Source organism: Hemiscyllium ocellatum, chromosome 6 (genome assembly GCF_020745735.1).
Source record: "Hemiscyllium ocellatum isolate sHemOce1 chromosome 6, sHemOce1.pat.X.cur, whole genome shotgun sequence".
NCBI classification, from domain to species: Eukaryota; Metazoa; Chordata; class Chondrichthyes; order Orectolobiformes; family Hemiscylliidae; genus Hemiscyllium; species Hemiscyllium ocellatum.
Window position 1 is genome coordinate 104,575,453 of NC_083406.1, and position 14,240 is coordinate 104,589,692.

The 14,240-nt window shown below is 43.9% G+C and overlaps 1 protein-coding gene across 1 annotated transcript in view; it reads left to right on the forward strand.

Moving 5' to 3' along the window:
- The window catches only part of LOC132816968 (von Willebrand factor A domain-containing protein 3B-like), a 135,897-nt gene that overhangs the window by 86,598 nt on the left and 35,059 nt on the right, over nt 1–14,240 (forward strand). Inside the window, exons 18-20 of the mRNA XM_060826995.1 lie at nt 4,709–4,766; nt 10,237–10,393; nt 12,017–12,135. Of these exons, the coding sequence (XP_060682978.1) occupies nt 4,709–4,766; nt 10,237–10,393; nt 12,017–12,135 (334 nt within the window). The remainder of the gene's footprint in view (nt 1–4,708; nt 4,767–10,236; nt 10,394–12,016; nt 12,136–14,240) is intronic.

Below are 14,240 nucleotides of genomic sequence, written 5' to 3' on the forward strand. Positions count from 1 at the left end.
CGCCTTCTTCACTATCCTATTTTTTTTGCGACTCCACTTTCAAGGAGCTATGAACCTGCACTCCAAGGTCTCTTTGTGCAGCAACACTCCCTAGGACTTTACCATGAAGTGTGTAAGTCCTGCTAAGATTTGCTTTCCCAAATGCAGCACCTCGCATTTATGTGAATTAAACTCCATCTGCCATCTGGGACACCCGGACCAACCAACCCAACCACCCAGTGGTTCAACACTTCAACTCCCCCTCCCACTCCGCCAAGGATATGCAGATCCTTGGATTCCTCCATCGCCAGACCATAGCAACACGACGGCTGGAGGAAGAGCGCCTCATCTTCCACCTAGGAACCCTCCAACCACAAGGGATGAACTCAGATTTCTCCAGTTTCCTCATTTCCCCTCCCCCAACCTTGTCTCAGTCAAATCCCTCAAACTCAGCACCGCCTTCCTAACCTGCAATCTTCTTCCTGACCTCTCCACCCCCACCCCCACTCCGGACTATCACCCTCACCTTGACCTCCATCCACCTATCGCATTTCCAACGCCCCTCCCCCAAGTTCCTCCTCCCTACCTTTTATCTTAGCCTGCTGGACATACTTTCCTCATTCCTGAAGAAGGGCTCATGCCCGAAATGTCGATTCTCCTGCTCTTTGGATGCTGCCTGACCTGCTGCACCTTTCCAGCAACACATTTTCAGCTCTAACCTTCTTCGCTGTCCACTACACCGCCAATTTTGGTGTCATCTGCTAACTTACTAACTGTACCTCTTATGCTCACATCCAAATCATTTATGTAAATGACAAAAAGTGGAGGACCCGGCACCAATCCTTGTGGCACTCCACTGGTCACAGGCCTCCAGTCTGAAAAACAACCCGCCTCCACCACCCTCTGTCTTATGCATTTGAGCCAGTTCTGAATCCAAATGGCTAGTTCTCCCTGTATTCCATGAGATCTAACCTTGCTAACCAGACTTCCATGGGGAACCCTGTCGAATGAATTACTGGAGTCCACATAGATCACATCTACTGCTCTCCCCACATCAATCCTCTTTGTTACTTCTTAAAAAAACTTAATCAAGTTTGTGAGACATGATTCCCCATGCACAAAGCCATGTTGACTATCCCTAATCAGTCCTTGCCTTTCCAAATACATGTACATCCTGTCCCTCAGGTTTCCCTCCAACAACTTGCCCACCATCAATGTCATGCTTACTGGTCTATAGTTCCCTGCTTGTCCTTACTACCCTTCTTAAACAGTGGCATCACGTTAGCCAACCTCCAGTCTTCCGGCACCTCACCTGTGACTATCAATGATACAAATATCTCAGCAAGAGGCCCAGCAATCACTTCTCTACATTCCCATAGAGTTCTAGGGTACACCTGATCAGGTCTTGGGGATTTATCCAGCTTTATGCATTTCAAGACATCCAGCACTTCCTCCTCTGTAATATGGACATTTTGCAAGGTGTCACCATCTAGTTCCCTACTTTCTATATCTTCCATATCCTTTTCCACAGTAAATACTGATGCAAAATATTCAATTATATCTCCCCCATTTCCTGCGGCTCCACACAAATGCCTCCTTGCTGATCTTTGAGAGACCCTATTCTCTCCCTAGTTACCCTTTTGTTCGTAATAGGTATTTGTAAAAACCCTTTGGATTCTCCTTAATTCTATTTGCCAAAGCTATCTCATGTCCCCTTTTTGCCCTCCTGATTTCTCTCTTAAGTATACTCCTACTTCCTTTATACTCTTCTAAGGAGTCACTCGATCTATCCTGTCTATACCTGACATATGCTTCCTTCTTATTCATAACCAAACCCTCAATTTCTTTAGTCATTCTGCCTTCCCTATACCTACCAGCCTTCCCTTTCACCCTGACAGGAATATACTTTCTCTGGATTCTTCTTATCTCTTTTCTGAAGGCTTCCCATTTTCCAGCCGTCCCTTTACCTGCGAACATCTGCCTCCAGTCAGCTTTCGAAAGTTCTTGCCTAATACCACCAAAACTGGCCTTTCTCCAATTTAGGACTTCAACTTTCAGATCTGGTCTATCCTTTTCCATCACTATTTTAAATCTAATAGAATTATGGTTGCTGGCCCCAAAGTGCTCCCCCACTGACACCTTAGTCACCTGCCCTGCCTTAATTTCCAATAGTAGGTCAAGTTTTGCACCTGCTCTCCTGAATCAGAAAATTTTCTTGTCCACACTTAACAAATTCCTCTCCATCTAAACCCTTAACACTATGGCAGTCCCAGTCAATGTCTGAAAAGTTAAACTCCCCTACCATAACCACCCTATTATTCTTACAAATAGCTGAGATCTCCTTACAAGTTTGTTTCTCAATTTCCCTCTGACTATTAGGGGGTCTACAATACAATCCCAATAAGGTGATCATCCCTTTCTTATTTCTCAGTTCCACCCAAATAACTTCCCTGGATATATTTCCAGTCCCATGTTCCTAACTATGCCCTGAGTTCATCTGCCTTCCCTGTTAGTCCCCTTGCATTGAAATAAATGCAGTTTAATTTATTAGTTTTACCTTGTTTCTGACTGTTTGACTCGTGTCTGTTCTCACCTGTACCAGTCTCAGATTGATCTCTTTCCTCACTATCTCCCTGGGTTCCACCACCTCCCCTCCCCACCCCCCACCTTATTAGTTTAAATCCTCCTGAGCAGCTCTAGCAAATTTCCCTGCCGGTATATTAGTCACCTTCCAATTTAGGTGCAAACCGTCCTTCTTATACAGGTCACTTCTACCCCAAAAGAGATTCTAATAGCCCCAAAATGTGTGTCCTTCTCCCATACACCAGCTCCTCAGCCATGCATTCATCTGCTCTATCCTCCTATTCCTGCCCTCACTAGCTCGTAGCACCGGGAGTAATCCAGATATTACTACCCTTCAGGACCTCCTTTTTAAATTCCTTCCCAACTCTCTGTAATATCCCTTCAGAATCTCACCTTTTCCCTTCCCATGTCATTGGTTCCAATGTGGACAATGACCTCTTGCTGGCCCCTCTCCCCCTTGAAAACATTCTGTACCCTCTCTGAGATATCCTTGATCCTGGCACCAGGGAAGCAACACACCATTCTGATTTTTCGTTGCTGGCCACAGAAACGTCTGTCTGTACTTCGGACTAGAGAGCCCCCTAACAAAATTGATCTCTTGGAACCCAATGTACTCCTCATGGCATTAGAGCCAGTCTCAATACAGAAACTTGGCTGTTTGTGCTACGTTCCCCTGAGAATCCATCACTCCCTACATTTTCCAAAACAGCATACTTGTTTTAAATGAGGACAGCCACAGAAGGCTCCTGCACTAGTTGCCTACCTCTCTTACCTTTTCTGGAATTAACCCATCGATGTGACTATATCTGAGACTTGCCCCCCTTCCTATAACTGTGTCTCCAACCGATCCATTTGCTCTGATAAGCTTTTCAACCAACAGCATTTATTGCAGATATAATCCGCAGTAACCCTTAAACTCTCCTTAAACTCTCATACCTGACAAGAAGCGCATATCATTTTACTAAAGGCCATTTTTTGCTTCTTCACAATCTAGAGACCCAGAAAATAAGATTAGATTCCCTACAGTGTGGAAACAGGCAATTTGGCCCAACCAGTCCACATCAACCCTCCGAAGAGTAACCCACCTAGACCCATTTCCCTCTGACTAATGCACCGAACACCTTGGGCAATTTAGTATGGCCAATTCACCTGACTTGCACATCTTTGTGACTGTGGGAGGAAACCAGAGCACCCAGAAGAAACCCACACAGACATAGGGAGAATGTGCGAACTCCACACAGACAGTCGCCTGAGGCTGGAATCGAACCTGGGACCACTGAGCCACCATGCCGCCCTCTTATTCCTCTACATAACACTGCCTCAGGTTAAATTAGTAGTTATTGCTTATATTTTAAGTTTAATCAAAAGACATCTCAAAAAACATATAATCAAACAGAACCCACTCTACTGATTACTGCAGACTTTCTGTAGGTCACACTTAAAAACAATACACTTATCTGCTTCTGTGCTGTGAACTTCACCCAAACAGTTCCTCCAAGATCAGTTGTGAATTTCACGGTTTGTTAATTTTCCCAGATGCACTCCGATGTCTAGTGATACATGAATTCAAACAGCAAAGGCAGTAACTACGTAGACTTACTGTGATGTCAGTTTCTTTCCCTCTCCCCTGCACTGACCTTACCATGTGCTTCCTTTGTCTGTTCTCCCCTTTAAAACTGCTGTTGTTGTTTCTGCACTGGCTACTACATTGGGGAGCAGTACTCAAGTAGTGGTCTTGTCAGTGGAATGTGCAGTTTGGAGCCACCTAACTTATGTTATTGGAGTAATTAGTCCCTCCCCCATAACACTAAGCACAGGTACTCTAAGTTGATCCTATTTAGATCTGTTTGATTCACATTGGCTCCTCTTTTCATCTGACTGCTGACCCGTACTGTGCTGTTAGGCTCCTGCCATTGACTTTTTCTCAAAAGCAAAACTGTTGTGATAGAATATGTTCTTTCTAGGACTCAGTGAAAAACACAAATGCTCTACAACCGGAAAGCCAAAGGTCGCTGGAAAAAATGAGAGCTCATCATTTGGGGTCCAGTTGTTACTAAATGCAAGGAACTTTAAGGGATTTCTGAGAATTGCTATAAAATGCTAAATCTTTATTTATTCAAGTACCTTTTAATGGTTTTCTTTATAGGCCTCAGTTTGATTGAAAGCAAACCTTTGACAAAAAAAGGAAGCAGACCAGCTAAAAAGTAAGATGAAAAAGTTATCTATTGTTAGAAAGACTGCTCGCAACTAATTATTCATATCATGGATTCAGTAATGTTTATTATAATAAAGTAACATTGGACATTTTCTGTCCAACTGCACTGTGCAACCCATCTCAAATTTGAGAAAACAATACATTGCCTTTATTTAAGAAGGAGATAACTTCTTCCATCAGGCAATGAGGAAGTCTCAGTCTGGTGACTAACGTTACTGGACCAGTAAATTAAACCTCAATTCAGAAATAATGTGACTGCAATCCCATACCAAAATTGCAGCAAGCTAACTGCTCTCTGAAGTGGCTTAACAAATTCAATTGATTGTATAAAATCACTTGGCGATAAGCAATCCATGCTAGCCATGCCAGTGGTCCTCACACACTTCCACACCGACTCTCCGAATAGCACTCCACCCCCTACCCTACCCTTCCCATGGATAATCCACTTAGCTTTACATCCCTCAACACCATGGGCAATTTAGCTTGACCAATCCACCTAACCTGCACATCTTTGGACTGTGGAAGGAAGCCAGAGCACCCAGAGAAAACTCATGCAAACACAGGGCAACCATGCAGACTCCAAACAGACAGTCACCTGAGGATGAAATTAACTTGGGTGCCTGGTGCTGTGGGCAGTAGTGCTAACCATTAAGCCACTGTGCCATGCCAGATATAGGTGAGTGCAAAACTCAAAACAATATTAAACACAAAGCAGAATATATTGGCAATTCTTCAGAGGCAAAAGTCTTGAATGTTTTAAATGTAGTAATAAAAGCACAAAATATTTGAAATAAAAACTGAAAAACTTGACATTTGAAATAAAAATATAACAGGGCAGCAATTGTATTCGACGCATATTAATGGATGTTCTGAGAAGTGGAACGTAAAAGCGCCAAGGGAAAGTATTCCAATTTCCCGTCACCAAATCAAATATATCTATATTACTCTACAACAAAAACAGCAATTTCTGGAGAACCTCAGAAGGTCTGACAGTATCTGTGGAGAGAGAGTGGAATTAACGTTTTGGATCCAGTGACCCTTCATCAGAACTTACTCTGTAAGTTGGTCTTCTTGAAAACATTGCTGCAATAATCTGATGTCCCCAATTAATATTACCCTCAGTCAAAAACACTCCCATTGTTTTGATTTAGGAGTTAGCTACAACTTTTCCATAAGACCATAAGACATAGGAGTGGAAGTAAGGCCATTTGGCCCATCGAGTCCACTCCGCCATTCAATCATGGCTGATGGGCATTTCAACTCCACTTACCCGCATTCTCCCCGTAGCCCTTAATTCCTTGTAACATCAAGAATTTATCAATCTCTGCCTTGAAGACATTTAGCGTCCCGGCCTCCACTGCACTCTGCGGCAATGAATTCTATAGGCCCACCACTCTCTGGCTGAAGAAATGTCTCTGCATTTCTGTTCTGAATTTACCCCCTCTAATTTTAAGGCTATGCCCATGGGTCCTAGTCTCCTCACCTAACGGAAACAATTTCCTAGCGTCCACCCTTTCCAAGCCATATATTAACTTGTAAGTTTCTATTAAATCTCCCCTTAATCTTCTAAACTCCAATGAATACAATCCAAGGATCCTCAGCCATTTCTCATATGTTAGACCTGCCATTCCAGGGATCATCCGTGTGAATCTCCGCTGAACACGCTCCAGTGCCAGTATGTCCTTCCTGAGGTGTGGGGGACCAAACCTGGACACAGTACTCCGAATGGGGCCTAACCAGAGCTTTATAAAGCCTCAGCAGCACAACGGTGCTTTTATATTCCAACCCTCTTGAGATAAATGAGAACATTGCATTCGCTTTCTTAATCGCGGACTTAACCTGCATGTTTACCTTTAGAGAATCCTCGACTAGCACTCCCAGATCCCTTTGTACTTTGGCTTTATGAATTTTCTCACTGTTTAGAAAGTAGTTCATGCTTGTATACTTTTTTTCCAAAGTGCAATACCTCGTATTTGCCCATATTGAATTCCATCAGCCATTTCCTGGACCACTCTCCCAAACTGTCTAGATCTCATCACCTCAGGGGATCTCCTATCCACCGCCTCCAACCTCATAGTCCCACAACCCCACACCGCCCGTTTCTACCTCCTGCCCAAAATCCACAAACCTGACTGCCCCGGCCGACCCATTGTTTCAGCCTGCTCCTGCCCCACCGAACTCATCTCTACATACCTCGACACGGTCCTGTCCCCCTTAGTCCAAGAACTCCCCACCTACGTTCGGGACACCACCCACGCCCTCCACCTCCTCCATGATTTTCGCATCCCCGGTCCACAACGCCTTATCTTCACCATGGACATCCAGTCCCTGTACAACTCCATCCCTCATCACGAAGGACTCAAAGCCCTCCGCTTCGTCTTTTCCTGCCGTACCAACCAGTACCCTTCCACTGACACCCTCCTTCGACCGACTGAACTGGTCCTCACCCTGAACAACTTCTCTTTCCAATCCTCTCACTTCCTCCAAACCAAAGGAGTAGCCATGGGCCCCAGCTATGCCTGCCTCTTTGTAGGATATGTGGAACAGTCCCATCTTCTGCAGCTACACTGGCACCACCCCCCACCTTTTCCTCCGCTACATCGATGACTGTATCAGCGCTGCCTCGTGCTCCCACAAGAAGGTTGAACAGTTCATCCACTTTACCAACACCTTCCACCCCGACCTCAAATTTACCTGGACCATCTCAGACTCCTCCCTTCCCTTCCTAGACCTCTCCATTTCTATCTCGGGCGACCGAATCAACATGGACATTTACTATAAACCGAGCGATTCCCACAGCTACCTAGACTACACCTCCTCCCACCCTGCCCCCTGTAAAAACGCCATCCCATATTCCCAATTCCTTCGTCTCTGTCGCAACTGCTCCCAGGAGGACCAGTTACAATACCGAACAACCCAGATGGCCTCCTTCTTCAAAGACCGCAATTTCCCCCCAGACATGATTGATGATGCTCTCCATCGCATGTCCTCCACTTCCCTTGAGCCTCGCCCCTCCAATCGCCACCAGGACAGAACCCCACTGGTCCTCTCCTACAACCCCGCCAACCTCCATATACATCGTATCATCCGTCGTCATTTCCGCCACCTCCACATGGACCCCACCACCAGGGATATATTTCCCTCTCCTCCCCTATCAGCGTTCTGAAAAGACCACTCCGTCCGTGACTCCCTCGTCAGGTCCACACCCCCCACCAACCCAACCTCCACTCCCGGCACCTTGCCCTGCAACTGCAAGAAATGCAAAACTTGCGCCCACACCTCCCCCCTTACTTCCCTCCAAGGCCCCAAGGGATCCTTCCATATTCGCCACAAATTCACCTGAACCTCCACACACCATTTACTGCATCTGCTGCACCTGATGTGGCCTCCTCTATATTGGGGAGACAGGCCTCCTACTTGCGGAACGTTTCAGAGAACATCTCTGGGACACCCGCACCAACCAACCCAACCACCCCATGGCTCAACACTTCAACTCCCCCTCCAACTCCACCAAGGACATGCAGGTCCTTGGACTCCTCCATCGCCAGACTATAGCAACATGACGGCTGGAGGAAAAGCGCCTCATCCTCTGCCAAGGAACCCTCCAACCACAAGGGATAAACTCAGATTTCTCCAGTTTCCTCATTTCCCCTCCCCCACCTTGTCTCAGTCCCAACCCTCGAACTCAGCACTACCTTCATAACCTGCAATCTTCTTCCTGACTTCTCCACCCCCATCCCCACTCTGGCCTATCACCCTCACCTTAACCTCCTTCCACTATTGCATTTCCAACGCCCCAAGTCCCTCCTCCCTACCTTTTATGTTAGCCTGCTTGGCACACTTTCCTCATTCCTGAAGAAGGGCTCATGCCCGAAACATTGATTCTCCTGCTCCTTGGATGCTGCTTGACCTGCTGCGCTTTTCCAGCAACACATTTTTCAGCTCTGATCTCCAGCATCTGCAGTCCTCACTTCCTCCTAGATCCTTCTGCAGCCTCCCCACTTCCTCAGTACTACTTGCCTATCCACCTAACTTCGTATCATCAGCAAACTTCGCTAGAATGCCCCCAGTCCCTTCATCCAGATCATTAATATATAATGTGAACAGCTGCGGCCCCAACACTGAGCTCTGAGCGTCACCGCTTGTCACCGGCTGCCATTCCGAAAAATAACCTTTTATCCCAACTCTCTGCCTTCTGTCAGACAGCCAATCCTCAATCCATACCAATAGCTCACCTCGAACATCATGGGCCCTCACCTTGCTCAGCAGCCTCCCTTGTGTCACCTTATCAAAGACCTTTTGGAAGTCTAGATAGACCACATCCGCTTGTCACCTCTTCAAAGAATTCCAACAGGTTTGTCAGGCACGACCTCCCCTTACTAAGTCCATGTTGACTTTTTCTAATCCGACCCTGCTCTTCCAAGAATTTAGAAACCTCATCCTTAATGATGAACTCTAGAATTTTACCAACAATCGAGGTTAGGCTAATTGGCCTATAATTTTCCATCTTTTGTCTTGATCCTTTCTTGAACAAGGGGGTTACAACAGCGATCTTCCAATCATCCGGGACTTTCCCTGACTCCAGTGACTTTTGAAAGATCTCCACCAACGCCTCCGCTATTTCCTCAGCCACCTCCGTCCCTTTTCATTGTTCATTGTTTTGCAAATTGGATCACCATTGCTTTTATTTCCACTTCTGAGAAATGATTGAAATTCCAGATCTAAACTTTCGTCCACCATCTTAAGTGATATTCTGCTTGTAAAATGCACTTCCTAAGTCATTATGAAAGGGGAGAAGTGCTCTTGAACTTTGGTGGAATTTTACCAGTACTTCATTTATCTTGGAAAGAATGAGTGGTTAACTACTTGTTTTTCTATAGATTGTAACAGTTGAGTAATTGCCTATTCCTTCTAAGAATAAAATAATTGGCTCACAAATTTAGGGATGCTTTAGAAAGGAATTACTTAACTGAACTCTAATTTTTTATGCAAGCAATCTTCAGCCAACCTTCCAACCATTGACTCCATCTATACTTCCTGCTGCCTTGGCAAGGCAGCCAACATCATCAAAGTCCCCTCTCGCTCCGGTTATAATTTCTTCCAACCTCTTTTTTCAGGCAGAAGATACCAAAGCTCAAACACCAACATATTTAAGAACACCTTCATCCCCGCTGTTCCTAGACTTCCGAATGGACCTCTCAAATTTTAAATTTGATGTTGAAATCGCTCTTTGTGCACATTCTCTGCAGCCGCAACATTGTATCCCTTGCTCTGTTATATTACCCTGATGATGCACGTTGTATTGTATGTACTGCATACAAAACCAAGCTGTTCAAATCAAATCAGTTGCCTATGAATCTATTTTCATAAGAGGTTTGGATTATGGAGGTATTGAGTAATTCTGAGTGTCTATCCCTCTATGGTTTTAATCTCATGAGACATTATTGATCTGTTTCTAGCTCTCTGGATATTTCTTCAGCTTGCTGGCTGAAGACAAATAGCTTACTTGCAAAGAGACTCACTATAATGGATGCACTTGCACCGACGGCTGTAGCTCAAACTTCCAAATATGTCCCAATCTTAGACAAGTATATTGTGTCCAAAGTCTTCGATGAGGTGAGCTCTCTTCTTTCATTTAAATTACATTTCTGAACTGTTCAGGAAAATATGAGGATTATATTCTACATTGATGATCTCTTGTGACTTACCTCATGTCCATTCCAAGATCTCACACACTGTTCTCACACTCAGTTGCTAAAATGTGTTCAATCTGGCCAACTATTTTGGACCAATGTTAAGATACTTTACTACAAAGAACTGGTTTAAATAGGTAAACTGAGATAGTTACTGGGAAATGTTCTGCACCTTGGTAGCTATTTATAAGTCTTAGTCCTTACCTTTGTGAAGAAGCCAGGTTATGGAGGTTAGAAAAAAAAATCCTTGAAGAAATGACTGCTTATCTTTAATAAGATATGACATTTTGGTATTTAATGTCATAGAGCTGTAGAGGTCTACAGCAGAGCAAAAGACTCTTCAGCCCATTATGTCAGTCCTGGTAAAAAAAACAACCATCTAACTATTCTAATACCATTTTCCAGTATTTGGCCCATTCCCTTATATGCCTTGTATGTATTATAATGTAAAGCATGTGAGTTGTGTATACCATTTACTGTAAGGTTTGGGTTTGTGGTTTGTTTGCTAGTAAGCTGTGGGTTTTCTTTGTGTCTAACGTTGATAACTGTGAGTATATACATAGCCATGGTGATTTCTTTTAGAACAGTTTTTGAAGCTTGGTTTTAGAGTGAATGGGTTTTTTTAAATCTAAGATTGCTTTTGGATCCAGCAAGGTAAATAATGGGGCTTCAAGAAATTTCAAAAACCTGTTTGTTTTAGGGAGTCACCCAAAGCTTAGAGAGGGAGGCTTTTAGTTTCAATTATACTTTGAATTTTGGGCAGTCCTGTGAAGACCTTGGAATAGGATGGCTGTACAGATTTGTGCTCCCAAGAAGTCACGAATATGTAATGAACTAGGTTACCTTAGAGTGAGGAACTATGGTTAGTTGCAGATACCAAGTGTTGGGATAAAACCCTGAAAAGATTACTTAAAGTTTGAAACTGCATTGGGTGATAGCTCCAGCTGCTAATCAGAAGAAACCATCGACAGTTTCAGTTTAAAAATTGAAATTACAATTGATTTTGGCCAACTGAGGAGTTGGATTTTGAAATCCTTTATCCAAAATGCTCAGGACTAGCTGGTTTTTGGAATTCGGAATTTTTTGAACTTCGTAATAAGTGACAGCTCAACAGTGAAATTTTTAAAAAATCTTACGGAACAGCAGACTCAGTGTGAGTAACGGACCCTGAGGCAGAACTAAGGTCAGTCAGTGCTGGGCCATGCCCACCTACGTTGCATTGAGTGGGGTGGAGTTGGGTTAACTGTTTGCATGCCAAACAACCTTGTAAATGAGATAAAATCGTCACAAAAAAAACTTTCGATTTTGGAGCTTTCGGATTTTGGGATTTCGGATAAAGAGTTATCTACCTGTAGTAAGCTTAACAAGTCATCACCACAGGACACACCTACATGTGTTTTTCTGTTGAAAAGTGAAGAAAGAAATGACAGTAGATTAAAAAAAACTTCCGAATTCACCTTTATCTGTGGATATTGCTTTTAAAATAACTATGGTACCTCGGTGTATTTCAGTCTGATATAAATTTGTTAATATTGTTTTAATTCAGATGCTACCATTCGCGCATGTGAGCAATTGCAAGAAGCAGATCACACTCATTAATCCATTGGGTGTGAACCTGAAACACTACAAAAAAAGACTCCTCCACGCCATCCATTGCTATGAAAAGTAAGTAATCAATTACTGAGATTTTAGTCCTTCCATAAATTAGTAAAAAAATGAATGTGGTAAGAACAGGTCACCTCAAGGAACTCACTGTTCACTCGACCGTATCTGCAAGAGTATGTCAGACATTATAGTACCATGTAGATTGCTCTATTCTTCATTGAATCGACAGTCAATCCAATTCTTTGTTGACCTTTACAACGTCTTTCAGTTGTTGTAATACTAAATAACATGAGGACAGTTACAGATGGGCCAGAAATCCTGGCTTAGCTTGCAATATCTACTTTGTGTGAATGAATTAAAAAGTGGGAATCTATTACTGAAAATGAAGAGACGATTCCTATTGTATGATTAGCTTAGAGCTTTCTATTATTCTCAAATTAATCCTTTGTCTATTTCACTTATTTGTGTAATATAAATTTGTCTGTTAACATATGTGGTTCATTTAAACTTTTGCAATGAATTTCCTTTAACTTGCTTCATACTTTGTGAATTAAAAATTTGGAGTCATCATGATTTTTTTTCCCTCTGAATCCTTTTCATTATCTTGTCTTGCACTAATTCAGCTACACTGGGCTCAGATTGTGATATTTTCCAGTTCTAATGTTGAATCACCAAGATTCAATATGGCACAGCCCATGTTTACATAAATTATGAGCATCCGGCCCTGCTGAATTTCCCACTGTTGACCATTATTAGTATGGACTGCAGGCATCTGGCTTGCTACTGGGAGCATATTAAAATATGGCAGGAAGGGTGGAGGTAAGAAATCTGGCTGGCAAACTGCTTTTACATGACTGAAGTTGATTTAAGTATATTATCGCGGTTTGTAGACTTTCCAAAGGCCATATTGAACAAAGAAAATACTTGGTTTTTAAAAAAAGCCCATACTTATGTTCAGAATCATAGAATCCCTACAGTGTGGAAACAGGCCATTCAGCCCAACAAGTCTCTAAACAGACTCTAAAAAGAGCGCTCATTCAGACTCACACCCCTTACCCTATTCCTGAAACCCTGCATTTACCATTTCTGATCCATCTAATGTACACATCCCTAAACACTATGGGTAATTTAGCATATCGAATCCACCTAACTTATACATCTTTGGACTTTGGGAGAAGACCCATGCAGACACTGGGAGACACTGGGAAAACTCCAGACAGACAGTCATCAGAGGCTAGAGTTGGTCATAAACACATAAGAAAGTTAAAGTACCACATACAGAAAGCAAATATTTAGAGATCACAACCCCACCCCAAAAAAACAAAGAACTGCAGATGCTGGAAATGGATGTAGGGGCGGCACAGTGGCTCAGTTTGGGGGAGTGGTGGGGGTTGCGGGTTACGTGTCACGGTGGCTCAGTGGTTAGCACTGCTGCCTCAGTGCTAGAGACTCAGGTTTGATTCCAGCCTCAGGCAACTTGACTGTGAGGAGCTTGCAAGTTCTCCTAGTGTGTGTGGAGGCTCTTTCTGGGTGCTCTGGTTTTCTCCCACATTCCAGAGATGCGCAGGTTAGGTGAATTAGCCAGGCTAAATTGTTCACAGTGTTCAGGGATGTGTCGGTTAGGTGCATTAGTCTGGGGTAAATGTAGAATAGCGGGGGAATGGTCTGGGTGGGTTACTCTTCAAAAGGTTGGTCCGGACTGGTTGGGCCCAAGGGCCTGTTTCCACACTGTAGGGATTCTTTTTTTTAGATTACTTACAGTGTGGAAACAGGCCCTTCGGCCCAACAAGTCCACACCGACCCGCCGAAGCGCAACCCACCCATACCCCTACATTTACCCCTTACCTAACACTATGGGCAATTTAGCATGGCCAATACACCTGACCCGCACATCTTTGGACTGTGGGAGGAAACCGGAGCACCCGGAGGAAACCCACGCAGACACGGAGAGAACGTGCAAACTCCACACAGTCAGTCGCCTGAGTCGGGAATTGAACCCAGGTCCCTGGCGCTGTGAGGCAGCAGTGCTAACCACTGTGCCACCGTGCTGCCCCCAATCTATGGAAATCTAAAACAAAAATAGCAATTGCTGGGGAAACTCAGCAGGTATGGCAGCATCTGTGGAGAGAAAGCAGAGTTAATGTTTCAGGGCCAGTGATCCTTTT